Consider the following 18,635-nt stretch of genomic DNA (forward strand, 5'->3'; position numbering starts at 1 on the left):
GTTTGGGGTGTTGGTGAGCAAGGAAGAGAGTGTGAAAGAGGGGAGAAAAGCCAGGTTCAGTACAGGAAAGCTGGACACATGAAGGATGAAGCAATAAGTTTTAAAGATGTAGAGAGTACCAAGTCGGAGAGCAGGGTCCTTATAGTTCTGCTACTAATATGCTGTGACCTTAAGCAAGTCACTGTCACCCTATGGGCCTCAGTTTTTTAATTTGTGAGGCAAGTAGGTTGCACTAGTTCTTTAAAGACCCCTTCCAAGGGTGTTCCCAGGAAAAATATTTGTAAGATTCCACATGTACACTCTGACCAATTCATTCCTTTCTCCTCTGCTTTCAGCTGACTCTGCCCACGTTCCCTGTGGTGGTAAAGATCGGCCATGCTCACTCGGGCATGGGCAAGGTAAGGCTGGGGCTGCTGTGCTCTGGGGTTGAGGCCAAAAAGGGCACTTTTCAGAGAGCCTGGTTGTGGACTATTCTTCTGCCTCTGTTGCTGATGACTTCTTTTCAAGGAGAAGACCATTTGGCCCCTCTGAAGCCATGAGTGTTACCCAAACGGTCCTCTTGCAGCAAGCAGAGTGCAGGCCACCTGACTGGTCCCTGTGTTCTTTGCAGCAAATGTGGCTCCTGAGCCCTGGGAAGGGAAGCTCAAGAGTAGGGACTTCCTAGGGAGATGTGGCACTCAGGTCTGCATCTGGATGGAAACATCTTGATGGGTTTGGGGGCTCAGGGCTCTTGTGACTCTCAGTGTGTGTGTGTGTGTGTGTGTGTATGTGTCCCTTTCTCCCTCTCTGCCTTCCTCCAACATTAGGTCAAAGTGGAAAACCACTACGATTTCCAGGACATTGCTAGCGTGGTGGCCCTCACCCAGACCTACGCCACAGCAGAGCCTTTCATTGACGCCAAGTATGACATCCGGGTCCAGAAGATAGGCAACAACTACAAGGCTTACATGTGAGTGGGGGTGGGGTCCCCAAAGATGCTCTTCGCTGTCTCCTCAGCTCTGGGGAGACTCTCGGCCTCCAGGTAGTAGCCACCTCTCAGTTTAGCCTCCTCTGGCCCACAAGGCAGAGAACAGAGAGAGGGCGCCATTCAAGTCAAGGGAGTCTTAGCCTGGCTTCCTTTCAAGGCAGAGAAGGGGTTCCTGAACTAAGATGAGAAATAAAATGAGTATTTATTTTCATTTTAGCCTCTAAGTGGAATCTGACGTTCTCCTCAGTTATGAGCAGACTGGAGTATCAGCAGCAGCACGTGTGATTTGTCACTAATGGTCATCACAGAGGCTTTTGTTTCACATACACTTGTGACAGATCTCTCTAAATTCCAGTTACTTTTATCACTATTTAAGAATCATGGTAGTTAGACTTGCCACTGCATTCACACCTGTGAATACATTTGTTATTTATGAAGAAACATATTTTTTACTAATCTGAGATTTGTTTGTTATTTTTGATAACTCTTCTGGTAAATTATTTTAAATAATTGAGTTCCTTTGTTGTCCTGTGTAGTTTATTTTACATTCACACGTCTTATATATTTTACACATTGAAAGGAATCCATAGGCTTCACTAGGCGGCCAGAGCACAGAAAAAGTTAAAAACTCCTGACGTAGCGATATAGCCTTGCAAACACTACAGAACATTAAAAGCCTAGTGGTTATGAGAATAGATGATTTCTCCATGTAACTGTGTCCATTTGCCAGAATGGAAAGGTAAAGGTTTCCTCCAATACAATTTAGAAAAAGAAAAGATTTCAAGACTACCTGATCTTCCATAAAATACATAAGAATAAAAATGGCTTACAAGTCCAATTTTGGAAATATTAACTTCACACTGTAAAAAATGTTAAGGTAGTGTTCTTCTTTACAAAGAGAGAACATTACAATATATGAATTTGATCTTTGCCACTCAGGACTTGAGCAGACGTCAGGGTTGAGCAGCTTCCCTCTCTCACCATCTATTTTCATTTTTCTTCCTTCATCTTTCCTTTTAGTGTGTATACTCCCCACCCCTGGAGTTAGTTAGGAGTCCCTTCCCTGCACTCCCTTCTTGTAACCCTTCGCACACTTCTAGTTGAGGGCTTTTCACACGTTGGGTATTTGTACCACGCTCCTCTGAGCTCTCTGGGCGGAACCGGAGTCATCTCTGTGGCCCTGCTTCCTTGTACAGTAGCAGGCGTGTAGTAGCCCCCAATAAGTATGCAGGGAAGAGCCCTTGTGAAGAACTGAAGCACAGAATCTTTTTTACCTTTATTCACCCGATTCCTACTTTTTTAAGTTTATAATTTTTTTTTTAGTAAACCTTTATTGGAGTATAATTGCTTCACAATACTGTGTTAGTTTCTGTTGCACAACAAAGCGAATCAGTCATATGCATACACTTCCCCATATCCTCCTCCTCTTGAGCCTCCCTCCCACCCTCCCTATCCCACCCCTCTAGGTCATCACAAAGCACTGAGCTGATCTCCCTGTGCTATGCTGCTGCTTCCCACCAGCCAACTATTTTACATTCGGTAGGGTATATGTCTTGCTTCGCCCTCCCACCCCATGTCCTCAAGTCCATTCTCTATGTCTACCTCTTTATTCCGGCCCTGCAACTAGGTTCATCAGTACCATTTTTTTTTTTGATTCCATATATATGCGTTAGCATACAGTTATAATTTTTTATTTAAAGCCTTTCTGCTTCAGAAAGGAATTTAAGGTTGCTTTAAAATTATGCACAATGTAAGACAGGATAATTTAAAAGACCATTATAAAAACTAGCTAAAAGAAGCAGAAAAATTGATGACTTCGGCACCTAGGAAAGCAGGTATCCTATCCTTTAATTTTAAAATCCCCTAAATAAATTCAAAACAGTTATGACAGTGGAGCAAGAATGTCTTCATCCTTAAAAAGAGACACCACATTTTTAAAGGTTGGGGTTTCTGAAAACAATTTAAATGAAGCATAAGATAAGAGAGTCAGGGACTTCCCTGGCAGTCCAGTGGTTAAGACTCCGTGCTTCCACTGCACGGGGCACAGGCTCTATCCTTGGTGAGGGAATTAAGATCCTGCATGCCGCAAAGCGCAGCCAAAAAAAATAGGGGACTTCCCTGGTGGTCCAGTGGTTAAGAATCTGCCTTCCAATGCAGGGAGGGACACGGGTTTGATCCCTGGTCAGGGAACTAAGATCCCACATGCCGCGGGGCAACTAAGCCCACGCACCACAACTACTGAGCCCACACGCCACAGCAGGAGAGAAGCCCACATGCTGCAAAGAAAGATGCCGCATGCTGCAACAAACATCCCTCGTGCCTGACACACCCAAATAAATAAATAAATATTTTTAAAGTAAATAAATTAATTAATTAAATGGCCAGAATCAACATTTTAAAAAAAAAGAATCCCCAACCATTGATGAGGGGTGGGTGACTGGAGCAGCTTTAGAAAACATTTACTTACCTTTTTTTTTTTTAACATCTTTATTGAAGTATAATTGCTTTACAATGGTGTGCTAGTTTCTGCTTTATAACAAAGTGAATCAACTATACATATACATATATCCCCATATCTCTTCCCTCTTGCGTCTCCCTCCCCCCCCTCCCTATCCCACCTCTCTTGGTGGTCACAAAGCACTGAGCTGATCTTCCTGTGCTATGCAGCTGCTTCCCACTAGCTATCTATTTTACATTTGGTAATATATATAAGTCCATGCCACTCTCTCACTTCGTCCCAGCTTACCCTTCCCCCTCCCCATGTCCTCAAGTCCTTCTCTATGTCTGCATCTTTATTCCTGTCCTGCCCCTAGGTTCTTCAGAACCTTTTTTTTTTTTTAGATTCCATATATATGTTAGCATACGGTATTTGTTTTTCTCTTTCTGACTTACTTCACTCTGTATGACAGACTGTAGGTCCATCCACCTCACTACAAAGAACTCAATTTCATTTCTTTTTATGACTGAGTAATATTCCATTATGTATATGTGCCACATCTTCTTTATCCATTCATCTGTCGATGGACATTTAGGTTGCTTTCATGACCTGGCTATTGTAAATAGTGCTGCCATGAACATTGTGGTACATGACTCTTTGAATGATGGTTTTCTCAGGGTATATGCCCAGGAGTGGGATTGCTGGGTCGTCTGGTAGTTCTATTTTTAGTTTTTTAAAGAACCTCCATACTGTTCTCCATAGTGGCTGTATCAATTTACATTCCCACCAACAGTGCAGGAGGGTTCCCTTTTCTCCACACCCTCTCCAGCATTTATTGTTGGTAGATTTTTTGATGATGACCATTTACTTACTTTTTTATTTGCAAGGGACCGTCAGTTATTTGAGGGAATGTTTAGGCCCTCTCAGCTCCTCTTCCCCAAAGTTTTGGCCATTCTCTTGCTCTCAGAAGAAGGAATTGACTTGGCAGTAGTCAAGATAAGGTTTGAGATTCTTCCCTTCTCCCCCAGCCCTCACCCTAGAGACCTAGAGACCTAGAGACAGCCACGGTTGGTGGGAAGAATGCGCTGCTCCTGCTGCGCTGTCAGCAGGCAATAATGTGGGTCCCTCTGTGGAGGTCGGATGACCTGTGAGCCTCCCTAAACGGCTTCTCAGTTTCCCCTCTGCTCCCACATGCTCCAGGTAGCCTGCACGGATCTGCGCCCTGCATCCCGTTGTTAGAGAAAGGTGTAAAGTATAAGGGACATTATTATTACTCAAAGTTTCTGAGACCCTATTATGTACCGTGGCCTTGTGCTGGGGACATGGAAGTGAGGGACTCTCTGCCCCTGTCCTTGAGGAGTCCAGCGTCACCACAGGAACACACCTGTGAACCACCAGTGTTAGGAAGACAGCATTATTTTTACTATGATCTGCCTTTGTGTTTCTATTCATATTTTGCAAGCCACTCAGCTGTCAGTTGTTTGTCTTTTCTGAACTAGGTAGTGGGGTGTAGGGAAAAGCGCAGCACAATGAAGGAACCAAGAGTCCTGAGTTTTTATCTTGTATCCACTTTGACTAGATATACAATCCTGGACAAGTCCTCTAACCTTTCTGCGTCTTAATCTCCTTGTCTGTAAAATGGGGGCAAGAATCGCAGCCTACTCAAAACAGGGTGGTTGCAGTGAGGCTCTGGCGAGGGATTTGGGAAAGGAAGAACCTTGGAAGGTAGTCAGTACTATACAAATGTGAGGGGTTGTTTCTACCATATTGGTCGGCTCACTGGGCTGGCTCGGGCTCTGAAGTACCAGCCGTGTGTCTCGGCTTCTCAGTGTCTGAAATCAGATCTCTGAGAGAATACTCCTGAGAACTGCTGAGCAGAGAAGCACATCATCCAGTCTTCAGTCATAGTGAGTGATAAAGACAGCAGGTGAAGGGCTCTGTCAGTAGTTGAGCAGGGCTTTTCTGTCCCCTAGGCCATCCCCTTCCTCTTGACTATGTCTGAGCAAAGACTAATAATTTAAAAGCCATATTTTTGGTATTTTACAGTTTATTTAAAACTGTATCAGTTGGTCCTCATGACAACCCTGTGTTTACATAGGGATAAGGGAGGCGCAGAGAGGTGAAGTGATTCACCCAAGGTCATCCAGCCAGTCAAGAGCAAATCCAGAACCAGAAACCAGGTCACCTGCCTCCTATTTAGTCCAAGACTAGTTGACTCTAACACATGCTCTTGGAGGGAGGGCGCAGAGGGCACGGAAGAGAAGGGGTTGGGGACTTGATTCCATCAGCTCCATGTGATGGATGAGGCAGCCTAAGCCTGAAGAGGTTAACTGACTTGTCGAGAGTCATGTTGCTGATACTGTAGGCCCTCAAAATTAACTACTGAATGAATAAGTGAGCTAGTAAGGAAGCCACGGGGAGATATTCACAGGAACCCTGAGGGTATTTCCAGGATCAATAGAATTCAGTTTGTATATACCAACTCAGCCCAGATACCAAGTGGGTAGGCTGCTGGGAATACAAGACAAAATATATACCCTCAAGTGATTAATAGACTTGTGGACAGAAGACTAAGCTCAAATAACTAAAGTAAAAAGTAGACGCAGGATTTTAAGTGAGGTGCAGGCCGAGTCCCCTAGGTGTTCTAAAGAGAGCAAGCGCTCATCCGGTTGAAAGGATCAGTGAAGGCCCCGTGGAGCCAGAGCAGTCTGGGTGGGACTCGTGTAGAAAGGAGGGCATTGCAGGCGGGGGTTGGCAGACGCAGCCAGGCTCCAGGCTCAGCAGACAGGCCCCCGGCTATTTGCGGGAGAAGCAGGTGGGGAAAGTGGCGGTGAGCCCTCCTCTTGCTGGCCCGGCTCACTGTCTGTCCTGTCCTGGCGGGACCTTGTTGTAGGAGGACGTCGATCTCAGGGAACTGGAAGACAAACACTGGCTCTGCAATGCTGGAACAGATCGCCATGTCAGACAGGTAAGTAAGGGGAGGCCTCTGTAGATGAGGAGGTGTAAGAAATGAGCCCTGCCCAAAGGGAGCCTCTGATCAGGCCGGACAGATGGAACACAAAGGCCCAAGCACCCAGTTAACAAGATCAGGCAGGAATGGGTTATGTGCTGAATTGTGGAGATAAAGACTGGACATGCCATAGAAGGTCCAGGAAAGGAGGAGTTACTGTGGGCTGGCATGGCCAAGGAAGGCCACCTGGAGTAGGTGAGACCTGCTCTGAGCTTGGGAAGGTAGGTAGGATCTGGAAAGCAAAGCAGGAGGGCCCTGTAGACAAGGCAGTGTATTTGATGGTGGTGGAGGGCGGGAAGGATGGGGCGGGGGCTGGGAGAGGTAGAGACAGCAAGGAGAGCATGGGACTAATGCCCCAGCCTCGGGACACCTTCCCCTCCCCTCCAGGTACAAGCTGTGGGTAGACACCTGCTCTGAGATGTTTGGTGGCCTGGACATCTGTGCTGTCAAAGCTGTACATGGCAAAGATGGGAAAGACTACATTTTTGAGGTGAGTCTGGCCCACACAGTATCTCAGTACGAGACAACCCCCGAGGCTGGAGGCCGGGCTTTTGGCTTGAGACCTACATGGGCAGCACGGACTGCATTTATGTTAGAGTCTCCTGAGCCCTGGGAAGGTTTCCAGATGACACAGCCAGGGGGTATGCATAGCAAAAACACACCTGCCAGTGGGAGATGTTATTTCTAACCAGCTAGGCTGACCCACACCATTGGTAAGAGATGCCAGACTTGGGTTCCTGGGTCCTAGCCTGCCACTCCTCTGGGAAGACTTTAGTGGTTTTGCCATTCTTGGTCTCAGGAAGCTGGTCTTGGGAATCATTTGGTCCAGTCTGCTCATTTTGCCAGTGAAGCAACTGAGGCCTAATGCCATGAACATGTGCCCAAGGCTACGCAGTGAATCGATGTCTCGGCCTGGACTAGAACTCAGGTCTCCCGGGTGCAGGAGGTTCTCCGTAGCCCTTCTCGGAGCCTGGAGACACTTGACTCAGCCTGAGCCTCTGGCACAATTTTGCTGACACTTTTCCTGTATTAAAGGGAGAGTCAGTGGCCATATGGTCTTTCACACACATTCCCATACAGTCTTCCCAGGAGCAGGAGAGTCTCCTTGCCAAGAATTGGTGGTATTTGCAGAGGATTCATGTCAGGAGCCCAAAGTGGGCTTCGGCATCTACTACATAGTCTGCTTGGCATATAACTTCTGGATGGTCATACCTTCTGCCTCTCGGTGGGCCTCAGTTTTCTTATCCATGAATGAGAGAGTTGGACTACAGAGTCTATGATCCTGGGCAAGCAGACACTCCCTAAAGGAGGAAAATACTGATCTGGACCTTGAGGTACGGGAAAAATTGGATGGGTGGTGAAAAGAGAAGGCATCCTCTCTCCTTGCTCTCTCTTTCTCCCCACCACCTTCAGCCACCAGACTGAAGTCTCACTGAGCCCTGGCATGGGTGAAGTCTGGGGGAGGCCCAAGGCAAAGGCTTGCAGGAGAAGGGGATAAAGGCCAATATATGCAAAGGAACATGCTTCCAGCCGAAGACAAAAGCACCAACTTCACCCCAACCTCTCTCTGCTGGCTTAAGTCCTGCTCATTCTGAAAGACTGTACCAGGCCTTGGATGTTTCCAGTCCCTTTCCTAATCTGGGCCACTTCCTCCACCAGGTCATGGACTGTAGTATGCCGCTGATGGGGGAACACCAAGTGGAGGACAGGCAGCTCATCACCGACCTGGCCATCAGCAAGATGAACCAGCTGCTGTCCAGGACCCCTGTCCTGTCTCCTCAGAGACCCTTAACCACTCAGCAGCCACAGGTAAGCAGGGAAGAGACAGAGGAGAGCCAAGAACCATTGCCAAGCCCACTGCTCTAGACTGGTGGCTCTAGGATGGAGCAGAGGTCAGATACCTACAGGCCTGCATGGGCTTTATGTAGTCTTTTCCTTCTCCCTCTCTTTCCCTTCCCTCCCCTTTGGACACCTGATTATCTTCTACCACTCCTTATAGAAACCTTCTCATTAGCAAGCTGCAGGATCAGCTATAGAACTGTCCAGAGATGGAGTACTGGATCCCTTCCCTCTGAACTTGAAGACTCCAGGGAACCAGAACCTGTTTCCCCTGGGACTTTTAAACTGGGAGGTATCTGAGGAAGGGCTGGATCAGATCTCTCATTAGCTGTTCACTGCCTGAGAGGTCTGCCGCATTTGTAGAGAAACAAGGGTGATTCTGAGAAATCTCCTAGTCTGGAGAGAGGGGAGAGTCAGGTCCCTCATTCTGAGCGGGAGTGACAAGGTAAAACTCATATTCGAGTTTTGCTTTCCTTCCTAAGGGAGACGAGGCAGCTTTCTCCAGTTGACTGTGGTGTGTGACTCCGGGTAGTCACATTCACAGTGACAGTATTCCAGCTGCAGGTCTAGTGGGAAATCCACACTGAGGTTTTTGTGAAACCTCAGGCCCTGTGGCACTATAGTGGGCTAAAGACAGTCATCTAGGAGGTAGCTCATTTTTCAAAAATGTCGCCAAACTCGTCTCTCCACCATATAATAGAGTAGTAAGAACTTGGGACAATGAATCCAAGAACTGAGTCCTAGACTAGCTCTTCCCCTAAACAGCTGTGTGACTCTGGGGGGAAGTTACTACCCTTTCCAGGGCTCAGGTTTTATCCCTTATAATGAAAATCTCTCAGCAATCTTGCTTTCGAGATCCTACTTCAGTTAGGGAGGTGGAATAGGATAGTGATTCAGAATGTGGGCTTTGAAGCAGGAACTATCCAAATTTGAATCCTGGACCCTCCATTTACTGGCTTTGTGACCTTGAACGATGACCGTATCTGTGGCTCAGGAGAGATCTAAACAACAGCCCTTATTTTCTAGGGTTGTTACAAGGATCAGATGAAGTAAAGAACCTAACACATGGCATAGCACGTGGTAAATGCTCAGTAAAGGCTACCTGTCTTGTTACGTAAGCAGCCTCTGGGTGTGGGTTCCCTACAGCCTTAGGCTTTGAGATCATCACTCCCTTTTCTAAAGATCAGTGCTGGGATTATACTGCAATCAGAAGCCAAGTAATTGGATTCTTGAAATCTTTCAGTAAGAAAGAAGAAAAGGAGGGGGAGAGGGCAAAAAAAAAAAAAAAAAAAAAACAAGATAAAATAGTCTGGATTATTTAGTATAGAAGCAAAATAGCCCACATTTATCTTCTCATCATTTGAACATCACAGAATCATAGCATAGAAACATAGAAACATCTGTGCTGTCTTTGGGTATCTAAGTTGGGAGTGGCCCCATGTGGCGGGATGTTACCATAGATTAGCTCTTGTGTTTGTTTCACACCTTCTATAGGTGGCTCACGCTCTGGGGGCCTCTGACCAAGTGCAAGAATCTGTTCCTGTGCTTCAGGAATGTAGTCACTAGATAATTAGGTAGGGTAATTAGGAGAACACACCTTAGTTGCTTGTTAGAGATACAAGCCCATTATTTAAATATTGTACTTAACTAGAGGTGATAAAAAGATTTTCCCGGTTAAAATAATATGAGGCCCGCAGTAGATTTTATGATTTTGTAAATCTGATGGAATCAAGGTGTTTGAGTCCTAGTCTTGCCTTTTAGTCCACACTGTCTCAGTGATGGGATTGGCAGATTGATGTTCATTCCTGCTCTAGAGGAAAAGTGACAAGAGCCCCCTTCCCCCCTTACCCACTGAGAAATACAGAGAATATCTGGTAGCTGCTTAAAGAATTTATGACAGAGTAAGAGAGCCTGATGCTGCCCAGGCAAGATAAACAAAAATGGGCTTCTCTGGGATTCTGTGAGGGTTGCTTAAGTACTTTTATAAATGTGTGCAACACTGTCTTGGCCTCCTAAAGGGAAATCATCCTGACTTGAATGAAGGCTATGCTGAAAGTCAGGAGACCTGAGTTCAGCCTGTCCTTGCCACTGACTCACCAGGTCACCTTGGTAGATTTCTTTCTATTTCTCTGCCCCAGCATCTTTGCATGTATAATGAAGGGTTGAACAAAAAAAATCGCTAAGATCTCTTCTAACAATAAAATTTAGATAATATGAAAATGATAGAAGTTCAATAACAAAGAAAGAATTTACCAAAAAAAGTGTTTTCACCCAATGAAAGCATTGATTCTTCTTTCATATAACCCCCTTACTTTGTAAACATTAAATATTTCAACTCAAATATTTTAAAGAGAAATATGTCAGAGTCAAGGCAGGAAACCTGGTAGGGAATGAGCTTCCCTAAATATAGGCACACCTGCAAAACTTCCTTGTAGCAAAGCCAGTGTGGCTTCAGGGTAAGTTTTTCTCTGCTGAGCTTCACATTTGAAGTTACAACAGAAACTATAAAACTGTGGAAAGCACACCACGCTGGGAGTCAAGACACTCAGGGGCTAGTCTCACTCTGCCATGACATCACGTGACTGTGGGTAAGTCAGTTCCCATCTCTAGACCTGTTTCCTCACCTATAAAATGGAATTGGATTAGATGATCTTTAGATCCCTTTCAATTCTAAGGTCACATGATACCTGGAGTCAGCCCAGCTGCAAAGTCTAAAGGCCCTTAAGTCCTCCACAAGACTACCCTCACTCCTGACAGCAGCAGGAAGTTCAGATAGTTCCCCAAACCACCCTCGGGTTCAATAATTCTCTGGAAGAACTCACAGAACTCCTTGAAAGCTATTATACTCACAGGTGTATTATGGGAAAGGATACAGGTCAAAAATAAGTGAAAGAAGGATGCATAAGGCAGAGTCTGGGAGGGTCCCAAACACAAAGCTTCTTTTGTCCTTAAGATGCATTATCCTCTGGCATCCATATGTGATAAGGCACATGGAGTGTTGCCAACCAGGGAAGCTCACCTGAATTTCAGTGTTCAGAGTTTTTGTTGGGGTTTCATCTTGTAGGCTTGCTTGATTGATTGATCACCTCCTTGAACTCAGTCTCCAACTTTCCCCTCCCTGGAGGTCAGTCTAATACCAAGGGGCCTGAGGGGCCCACCATGAGTCACCTCATTATCATGCACCATCAGGTGGGCTAAGGGGCCCCCACCTTGAATAACAGAGACACTCCTGTCACTCAGGAAATTCCAAGAGTTTAGAGGCTACTTTCCAAGGGGGGAGGGGGTTGTGAGTAAAGGCCAGATCTCTCTTTGGGCAAGGCCAAATTCTTTTTTTTTTTTTTTTTTTTTTCTCCTTTCTCACATTGTCTTTTTTTTTTTTTTTTTTTTTTTAATTTATTTATTTGTTTATTTATGGCTGTGTTGGGTTTTCGTTTCTGTGCGAGGGCTTTCTCTAGTTGTGGCAAGCGGGGGCCACTCTTCATCGCGGTGCGCGGGCCTCTCACTATCGTGGCCTCTCTTGCTGCGGAGCACAAGCTCCAGACGCGCAGGCTCAGTAATTGTGGCTCACGGGCCCAGTTGCTCCGCGGCATGTGGGATCTTCCCAGACCAGGGCTCGAACCCGTGTCCCCTGCACTGGCAGGCAGACTCTCAACCACTGCGCCACCAGGGAAGCCCCGCCAAATTCTTTACTACATACATAATTAAATTAATTTAGCAAATGTCTCTCAGATACTTTCAAGCCTTATTTGTCTGTGTTTTCACTGACTAGCACAGGCCTACCCCAAAGTATGTGCTTAAAATTAGTTAATAAACTTAAGGCCACAGTGATAAATGCAGTGCCCTCATACCATCCTAGCTCACTGTGCCCTCGCCATGCTGGTGAGGCCTTTGCATTAGCTGTGTCCTCTCTCTGAAGTGCGCTTCCCATATTTTTGCATGGCTGGCTCTTTCATGATTGTATAACATATTTCCTAAACCCTCCAATCCAAAGTTGCCACCTAGTCACTGGCTACCACCCCTCCCTTCTTTAATTCTCTGCACATCACTTGCTATCAGCCACGATCATTCTCATCTGTGTTTCTTTGTCTCTTCCACTAGAATGTCGGCGCCTCAAGAGTAGGGCTTGTTCACTGCTGTGTCCCTCAGGTCTGGCAGAGTAGCCAGCCCCTGGCAGCCACTGGATGTACCCTGGGTACACTAAGGAGGGGTGGGGGCATGGTCTGCCCAGGTACAGTCAATTGTGGGTAGAAAAGTCGAACAACAATAACAAAACTAATCTGTCTGCTTTTTATTGTCACCATGTGACAGCAATTCTATATAAACAACAGTGATAAACCACTCCCACCTACCCCTCTCTTGATTTGCCATCGCAATACATATTTGTTGGACGAGTTCCCAGTTGGAATAAGTGTCTTTAACAGCCCTAGCAGCATATTGGAGTTGGTGTCGGGATTCTATGAACAATTTTAGTAGAGTGCGAATGGAAGAGATGTAAACCAAAGCCCGTTACCTAGGTCCCAGCCAGGACTTTGAATGGCGAACTGAGCCCTCAGGTGCTGCCACTAACTCACATTCCACTCCTCACAGTCAGGCCCCTCTTGCTGGCCTCTGTCTTCTGTGGCTCTGGCAGCTCAGGCTGCGAGAGCTTCTGGCCTGAGTCACAAGCCCTAGATGCTGCTTCTTGCCCAGTATTCTAGGTCAAGACCAGGACAGACTTATGACTAGACATTTGTCTACCTTTCTCTCTTTCTCCCTCTCTATCCTTGCCTACAGCTCCCCCGTTAAAGCTTTCATTTCTTTGACTCTAAAAGAGAGCCTAAAGGAGGTTAGGGACAGGGGAGGTGAGCAGAGGGCCTCCCTTACCTTGTTGTCAGCCAACCGCCTAGACCAAAGTGGCTTGATTATAGAAAACAGAGAGCAAAGTTATGGGGCTGGGCCCAGGCCACCTGCTGTGCCCAGTTCTGAGGGTGTAAGAGGCGCTAAGTCTCTGAGAGCAGGGAGGGGGTAAGCGGCAAAGCCTTATCTGGCTGATGACAGCTTGGCCTCAGCCTGGCTGGCCTGCCGGCTTTAGGGCTGCCCTGAGAGTTGGCCACGGCAAAGGACCCTCTACTCTGGAGTGCCTTAGGATACTGTTCTCAAGGTGGCAGTGACACCTGGTGGCCAGTGGTGGCCAAAGCCTCTAGGCTATTTACCTACAGAACCTCCTCCCTGTAGGCCTGCTCTCCCCTCTCCATCACACTCACTGATCCTGGGCTCTGTCGTCTGGAATCTGAGCTGGGCCTTACATCCTGGGGCTCTGGAGAGGTGCTACTCCTGAGACTCCCGGGAACCAGGGAGAGAACTGCAGGTGGACAGAGCTTTCAGGTCATGCCTGCAGAGGTGGTGTCCTAGGGCTCTTCATGTGGCTAGTCTGTTTTCATTTCCCATTACATGGTTCCCTTTTTATTTTCCTGTAAAATCTTCCAGAGCCAAAGGGCTGAATTGCTAATGAAGGGATTTCGGACACCATGGGCTTTCTCTTTGGCTATGGGTTAGACCCATGAGGAGTGATTCTAAGATTCAGCCTTTGGAGACATTAATACACATACTGTGTCCAGGAGGAAGATGAGGCTCCTCCCCGATCTTGAGCGGATCAGAGCACACCTCCCATGTTGCTTCCAGTCTGAGGGTCACAGCACAACAAGGACGAACTCTAACTGGACGGTGCTCGGAGGAGAGAGACCTAGAGGTTGGGGCATTTGGCAGATCTGTTCTATGAGTAAAAGTTAAAGGGACTGCCGTGAAGCAGCAGTAGTCTCAAGGAGCCCATGACTCAGTATCTTCAGCTCTCCAACAGCTGTCATGGGGCAGAACTGGTGCCAAAGGCAAACCTACTGGAAGACGTGAGCAAAGTCTCTGATGCTAAGAGAGGAAATGGCTGCTCGGGAAAGCGGTATGTGGCTGCCACGTCACTGCTGATTTCCAAGCCACTTGTCAGGCACATTGTGAAAGGCTGGGCTGGGGGCTAGGGCTGTTGGAACAGGCAACTTTTAAAAATCTCCTTCCAGATCTAAGATGCTGTGATCCAGGCCGTGTGCTAGCCACAGAACTGGGAAAGGCAGTGATGAGTGTTCCGAATTGAAGGACTGAGGCCTGATAACCTCTGGCCTCTGCCGGGGCATTATGCAAGTCCTTTTTCACTGGCTCTCTGGTCTAAAGAGATACTCAAAAACCTTTCCAGCCAGGTCTTTCTAGCTACAGAGGGCTCATAAAGATGAAGTCTCTTGAGTACAAGGAGACCAAGATTGAGAAGGGGTTTCAATGGAGTCTAAAGGGCCATGCAGTTAAGGAGGAAACACAACTCAGATCCCAAACACGGGACTATAAGAGGGCTTCATTCAGTTTAGAAGAAGTAAATTTCAAAGAAAGGCCTTCCTGCTTCCCACAGCTGGACTGCGTTAGGGAATTTGTTCCCCTGTGAGTATAAGCTGAAAATGTGAGATTTGAGGCAGGTTCAGATAAAGTCAGTAGTGACCAGGTCCCTTAACAGACTATTCAGGGAAACTGACTATTTTGGGGCTGTCATAACTTTTAAGGGACATCTTTAATCACTTGTAGCTGACATTCTGACCTCGGGTGACCTGGCCCTCTGGGTCCCCACAGGTCTCATGGACCGCCCCACAGGACATTTCTTGTGTCGTTAGGAAATCACTGATTATGGGAGGGCTCCAATCCGATGAGCTCTGCCCTTGGAGCAGCAATTCCCCTCACAAAAGGAGGAGGAGCTCATCCTTGGGTGCCTTTTATACCCTTTCAGAAGAAGGCAGTTGGGCACTGGGGACTGCAGGAGTGATCCCAGAAAGGTCCCAAGGTGCCTGAAAACATACTGTCCCCTTTGCTCTGGCTGAACCTACAGCCTCCCGACCACATTCCTTCCCGCTGCCTCATTCCCCCTGGGGTCCTGGACCGGGGGAGTGGGGCCTGGGGAGCTGATCAGAATAGCTCTGTGGCGTGTCCGGCGAGGCGCTTGGCCTGGCCTCTTTCCTGGGGCCAGACCCTGAGACCCTTTCTCAATTTCCTGTCTCAGATATGCTGAGCAAGCACAGGCTTTCCTCCATGGTGGGGCAGCTGGACTCAGGCCAGCAACTCTCAAGAGTTGAGTCAATGTCTTTCCTTCCTCAGCTTTCCAGCCTGCTGGGACCTCAGATAGGAGCTCCTCTTTCCCAGCTTGTCTGCTGAAAGCCACAGGATGGCAAATTAAAGGTGTCTTTGGCAAAACCCCGCAAACTCTCAACCATGGACTTGGTTTCTCGCCCAGACCCGTGATTTCCTTTCCAGTCAGCTCAAGAGCTGACATTTACTGCTTTTGAAGTGACTTTTCTGCATCTTCAGGGACCTCGCTGGAACAAGTCAGTGATATACAGAGGGCATGGCATAGCTTAGCCCAGAGTCCACACCCTACCCCGCCCACCCTAAACTACTGTGCACCAGGTGACAGGAAACCACCCAACAATATCTTCTCCACTGATGCATGAAATCCTACCATTAAAGCGTCATTCCTTTGGATTGATATTTATTATTATTCAAATAATAGTAATGATGCTCATATCATTACTTTACCTGGCACTTTATGACTTACAAAGCACAGCCATTATTTTGAGCCTCACAACCTTTACGTGAGACGGTTTGAGCTGGTATTTCTGACTCTGTTTTACATATCAGCAAAGAGAATGTCAATGATTTGTCCAAGGTCACACAGCTTATACGCAGGAAAGCTGGATCTTCTGGTCCCCAGTTCCAAGAACGCTCTGCAGCAACCTGCACTGTGCCCTTTTGATGCTCCACCAGAGCATACGGATGGTAAGAATGGAGAGAGCTGGCCCTTGTGCTGCGTGGGGGGGAACCCTCGCCCTCCTCCTCATACAGCCCCGCGCTGAACCTCCCAACCTGGAGGCACCCGTGCTTCACCAGCTCTCTCCTGCTCCACTCTCCCTGGCTTCCCTGGTCACTAAGGCCAGTGGCCTCAGCACAGCGGGACCCGAGCCCAGTCGGCTTGGATGGGGAGCCCCAGCACACTCTCCTGAAAGCCTGTGCCTGCAGGACACCTCCGGGGGTTCTTGCTGGGCTCCAGACTCCACAGCTAAGGAGGGCTTGTCTCATACCTCAGACACCTAAAGAACCGAAAAATGTAGGAAGGACTTAATGGAAGCCCAGAGCCAGAAGAGCCTGTAGAAGTCGCCTGCCTGCGACTGCACGAGCCCATCCACAGCATCTCTGACAGTTTGTCCAGGCCCTGCTTAAACACTAATGCCAGGAGGCTCACTACTACCCACACCAGCCCTTGACCTTGATCAGATTTACATTTGACTAACTTTGATCTTCTATTCAATCCTGGAGGCTTCCCCAGTTACCGCATTTAATCCTTAGACTTGGCTCATTTGGGAAACTGAGACTCAGAGATTAAGTAACTTGCCCAAAGTCCCATGAGGAAAGATGCCATTTCACACTTTTCACCATCCTCTCCGCTCCATGTACCCGTTTTATTCCACTGGTGTCCACCTTAAAAAAGGTACCCAGCACTGATGATCGCAGTGCTCTCTTGTGAGGCTTCTCAGCCACAAGAGCAGCGGACCTGTGACCTCCCCTCGCTGGGACACTGATGCACCTCCAGCTGCATCACATTTTTGGCAGCAGCATTACAAGCTGACACCCTCTGAGCCTGTCGTCTTTCTCTAAGCCCAGGGTTGTTTGGGGGTTTTCCTTATGCCGCTCTAAGGCCATTTATTCTCCTTTTTTGTGTGCAGCTGGGCACAAGCATTGGACCTCACATTCTTACCTGTTTGAGTCAACTCAGCTTCCTGAGGGAAATGCTGCAGCTCAGTGTGGCCCTGAGTTCCTGCTGTGGGCTGGCTACAGGCCAGACTTTGGCAGTGACGCCAGAGTGGCCAGACTTCTGTGGAATGCGGCATCCCAGGCGGCTCTTGGTGACTGGAGACAGATTCCATGGTAGCCAAACCCCATAGGGAATAGGCCCCCAGCCCCAGCAGACAGAAGGCTTGTAGGCAGGGCCAGAGAGTCTCAGCCTGGCAAGGGACAGTCCTGGGGGACTCTCCTGGCTCCCATAACCCCTGGGAAGTCTTCAGTCCACAAGCTCCAGGGGGCGGGAGCAGGAGAAGCTCCCTAGGCGCCAGACAAGGGTGGCCAAGGCACATTCCCAGGCTCCAGTGCAAAGGAAGTTTCTGGGAGCTCTCCCCATGAAGCTTTTGGAAGGGAACTTTTGGGCTCGGTTCATCCTTGGGTGTCTCGTTTGTGTATTTCTGAGGCTGAGGAGAGCCAGGACCAGGCTTCATGGTATGACTACCCCTATCAGCTCATGCTGTGAGTTTCCCCATCAGCGCTTAATCTGTGGGATTTTTAAAGTTTTCCCTGGACTCATAGGTTCTCAGAGTTGGAAGATAAACTGTAGTGTTCATCTAATCTATCTCATATTCAATAAAGGTACATTCCCTACTGTATCTTTGTCAGGCAATTCTCTAGCCCCTGCACGAGCATAGGCATCTCCCAAGACAGCCTCTCCCACTGTTTTTACTATAGGAAGTTCTTCCTGTAAGTGAAAGTCTACCTTTTGGAGCTTTTGCCCACTGGCCCTTCTTCTGCCCTTGTGCCCTATGGTCTTCCATAACCGTCTCTGAAAATAACAGTTCTCTGGGAGGAGAGCATCTTAAGCTGCTCTTGATCAATGTCTGAGGTGAATCATTGGCAGCTGTCAGTGGTACAAGGTGAGGCCCTGGGGGAGGGGACTGGCAAGTGCCCCTAGTGGCTCCACAAACTGTATAAGGGGTTATTCCATTATGAGAGTGACACCTAAGAAGCAACAAAGCTTCAGAGGAAAAGGCCCCGTCAGCATCACCATTACCATCATCTGTCGTATCTTTTGTAGCACCTGCCAGGAACAGGTACTTATAGATATCTCAATAGATGTCTCGATAGATAGGTAGGCAGGTAGGTAGGTAGATAAATAGGCAACCTCACTTTATATCATTGAAACCATTTGAAGAAAGGCAGGTACAGGGGGGAAAATGACTTGCCCGATGTCACAAAGCTAGTAAGTGGGAGATTTAGATTTAACCCACCGTCTTCCTAACCCCAAAGCCCAAATTCCTCAGTCACTCTGCTGCCCAATCTTAAAGACTTACTATTGGAGACCCAACAGCAGTGTGTGTGTGTGTGTGTGTGTGTGTGTGTTGGGTGGGGTTGACACCCAGCTTGGGTAAAAAGGCAGCCCTGGTATCCTGTGCGCCCATTACCAAACACCATCCTGCAGACTTCTCTTCCAGTTGGCAGCCAGGCCAAGAGAAAGAAGAGCTCACAATGGGAAAGAACTCTTGGAACTGAAGTATCCC

The 18,635-nt window shown here is 47.7% G+C and overlaps 1 protein-coding gene across 1 annotated transcript in view; it reads left to right on the top strand.

Moving 5' to 3' along the window:
- SYN2 (synapsin II) overlaps positions 1-18,635 on the top strand; it is a 158,412-nt gene that overhangs the window by 130,250 nt on the left and 9,527 nt on the right. Inside the window, exons 6-10 of the mRNA XM_059940399.1 lie at positions 336-398; positions 807-949; positions 6,298-6,372; positions 6,802-6,904; positions 8,074-8,223. Of these exons, the coding sequence (XP_059796382.1) occupies positions 336-398; positions 807-949; positions 6,298-6,372; positions 6,802-6,904; positions 8,074-8,223 (534 nt within the window). The remainder of the gene's footprint in view (positions 1-335; positions 399-806; positions 950-6,297; positions 6,373-6,801; positions 6,905-8,073; positions 8,224-18,635) is intronic.

This window comes from Balaenoptera ricei, chromosome 11 (genome assembly GCF_028023285.1).
Source record: "Balaenoptera ricei isolate mBalRic1 chromosome 11, mBalRic1.hap2, whole genome shotgun sequence".
NCBI classification, from domain to species: domain Eukaryota; kingdom Metazoa; phylum Chordata; class Mammalia; order Artiodactyla; family Balaenopteridae; genus Balaenoptera; species Balaenoptera ricei.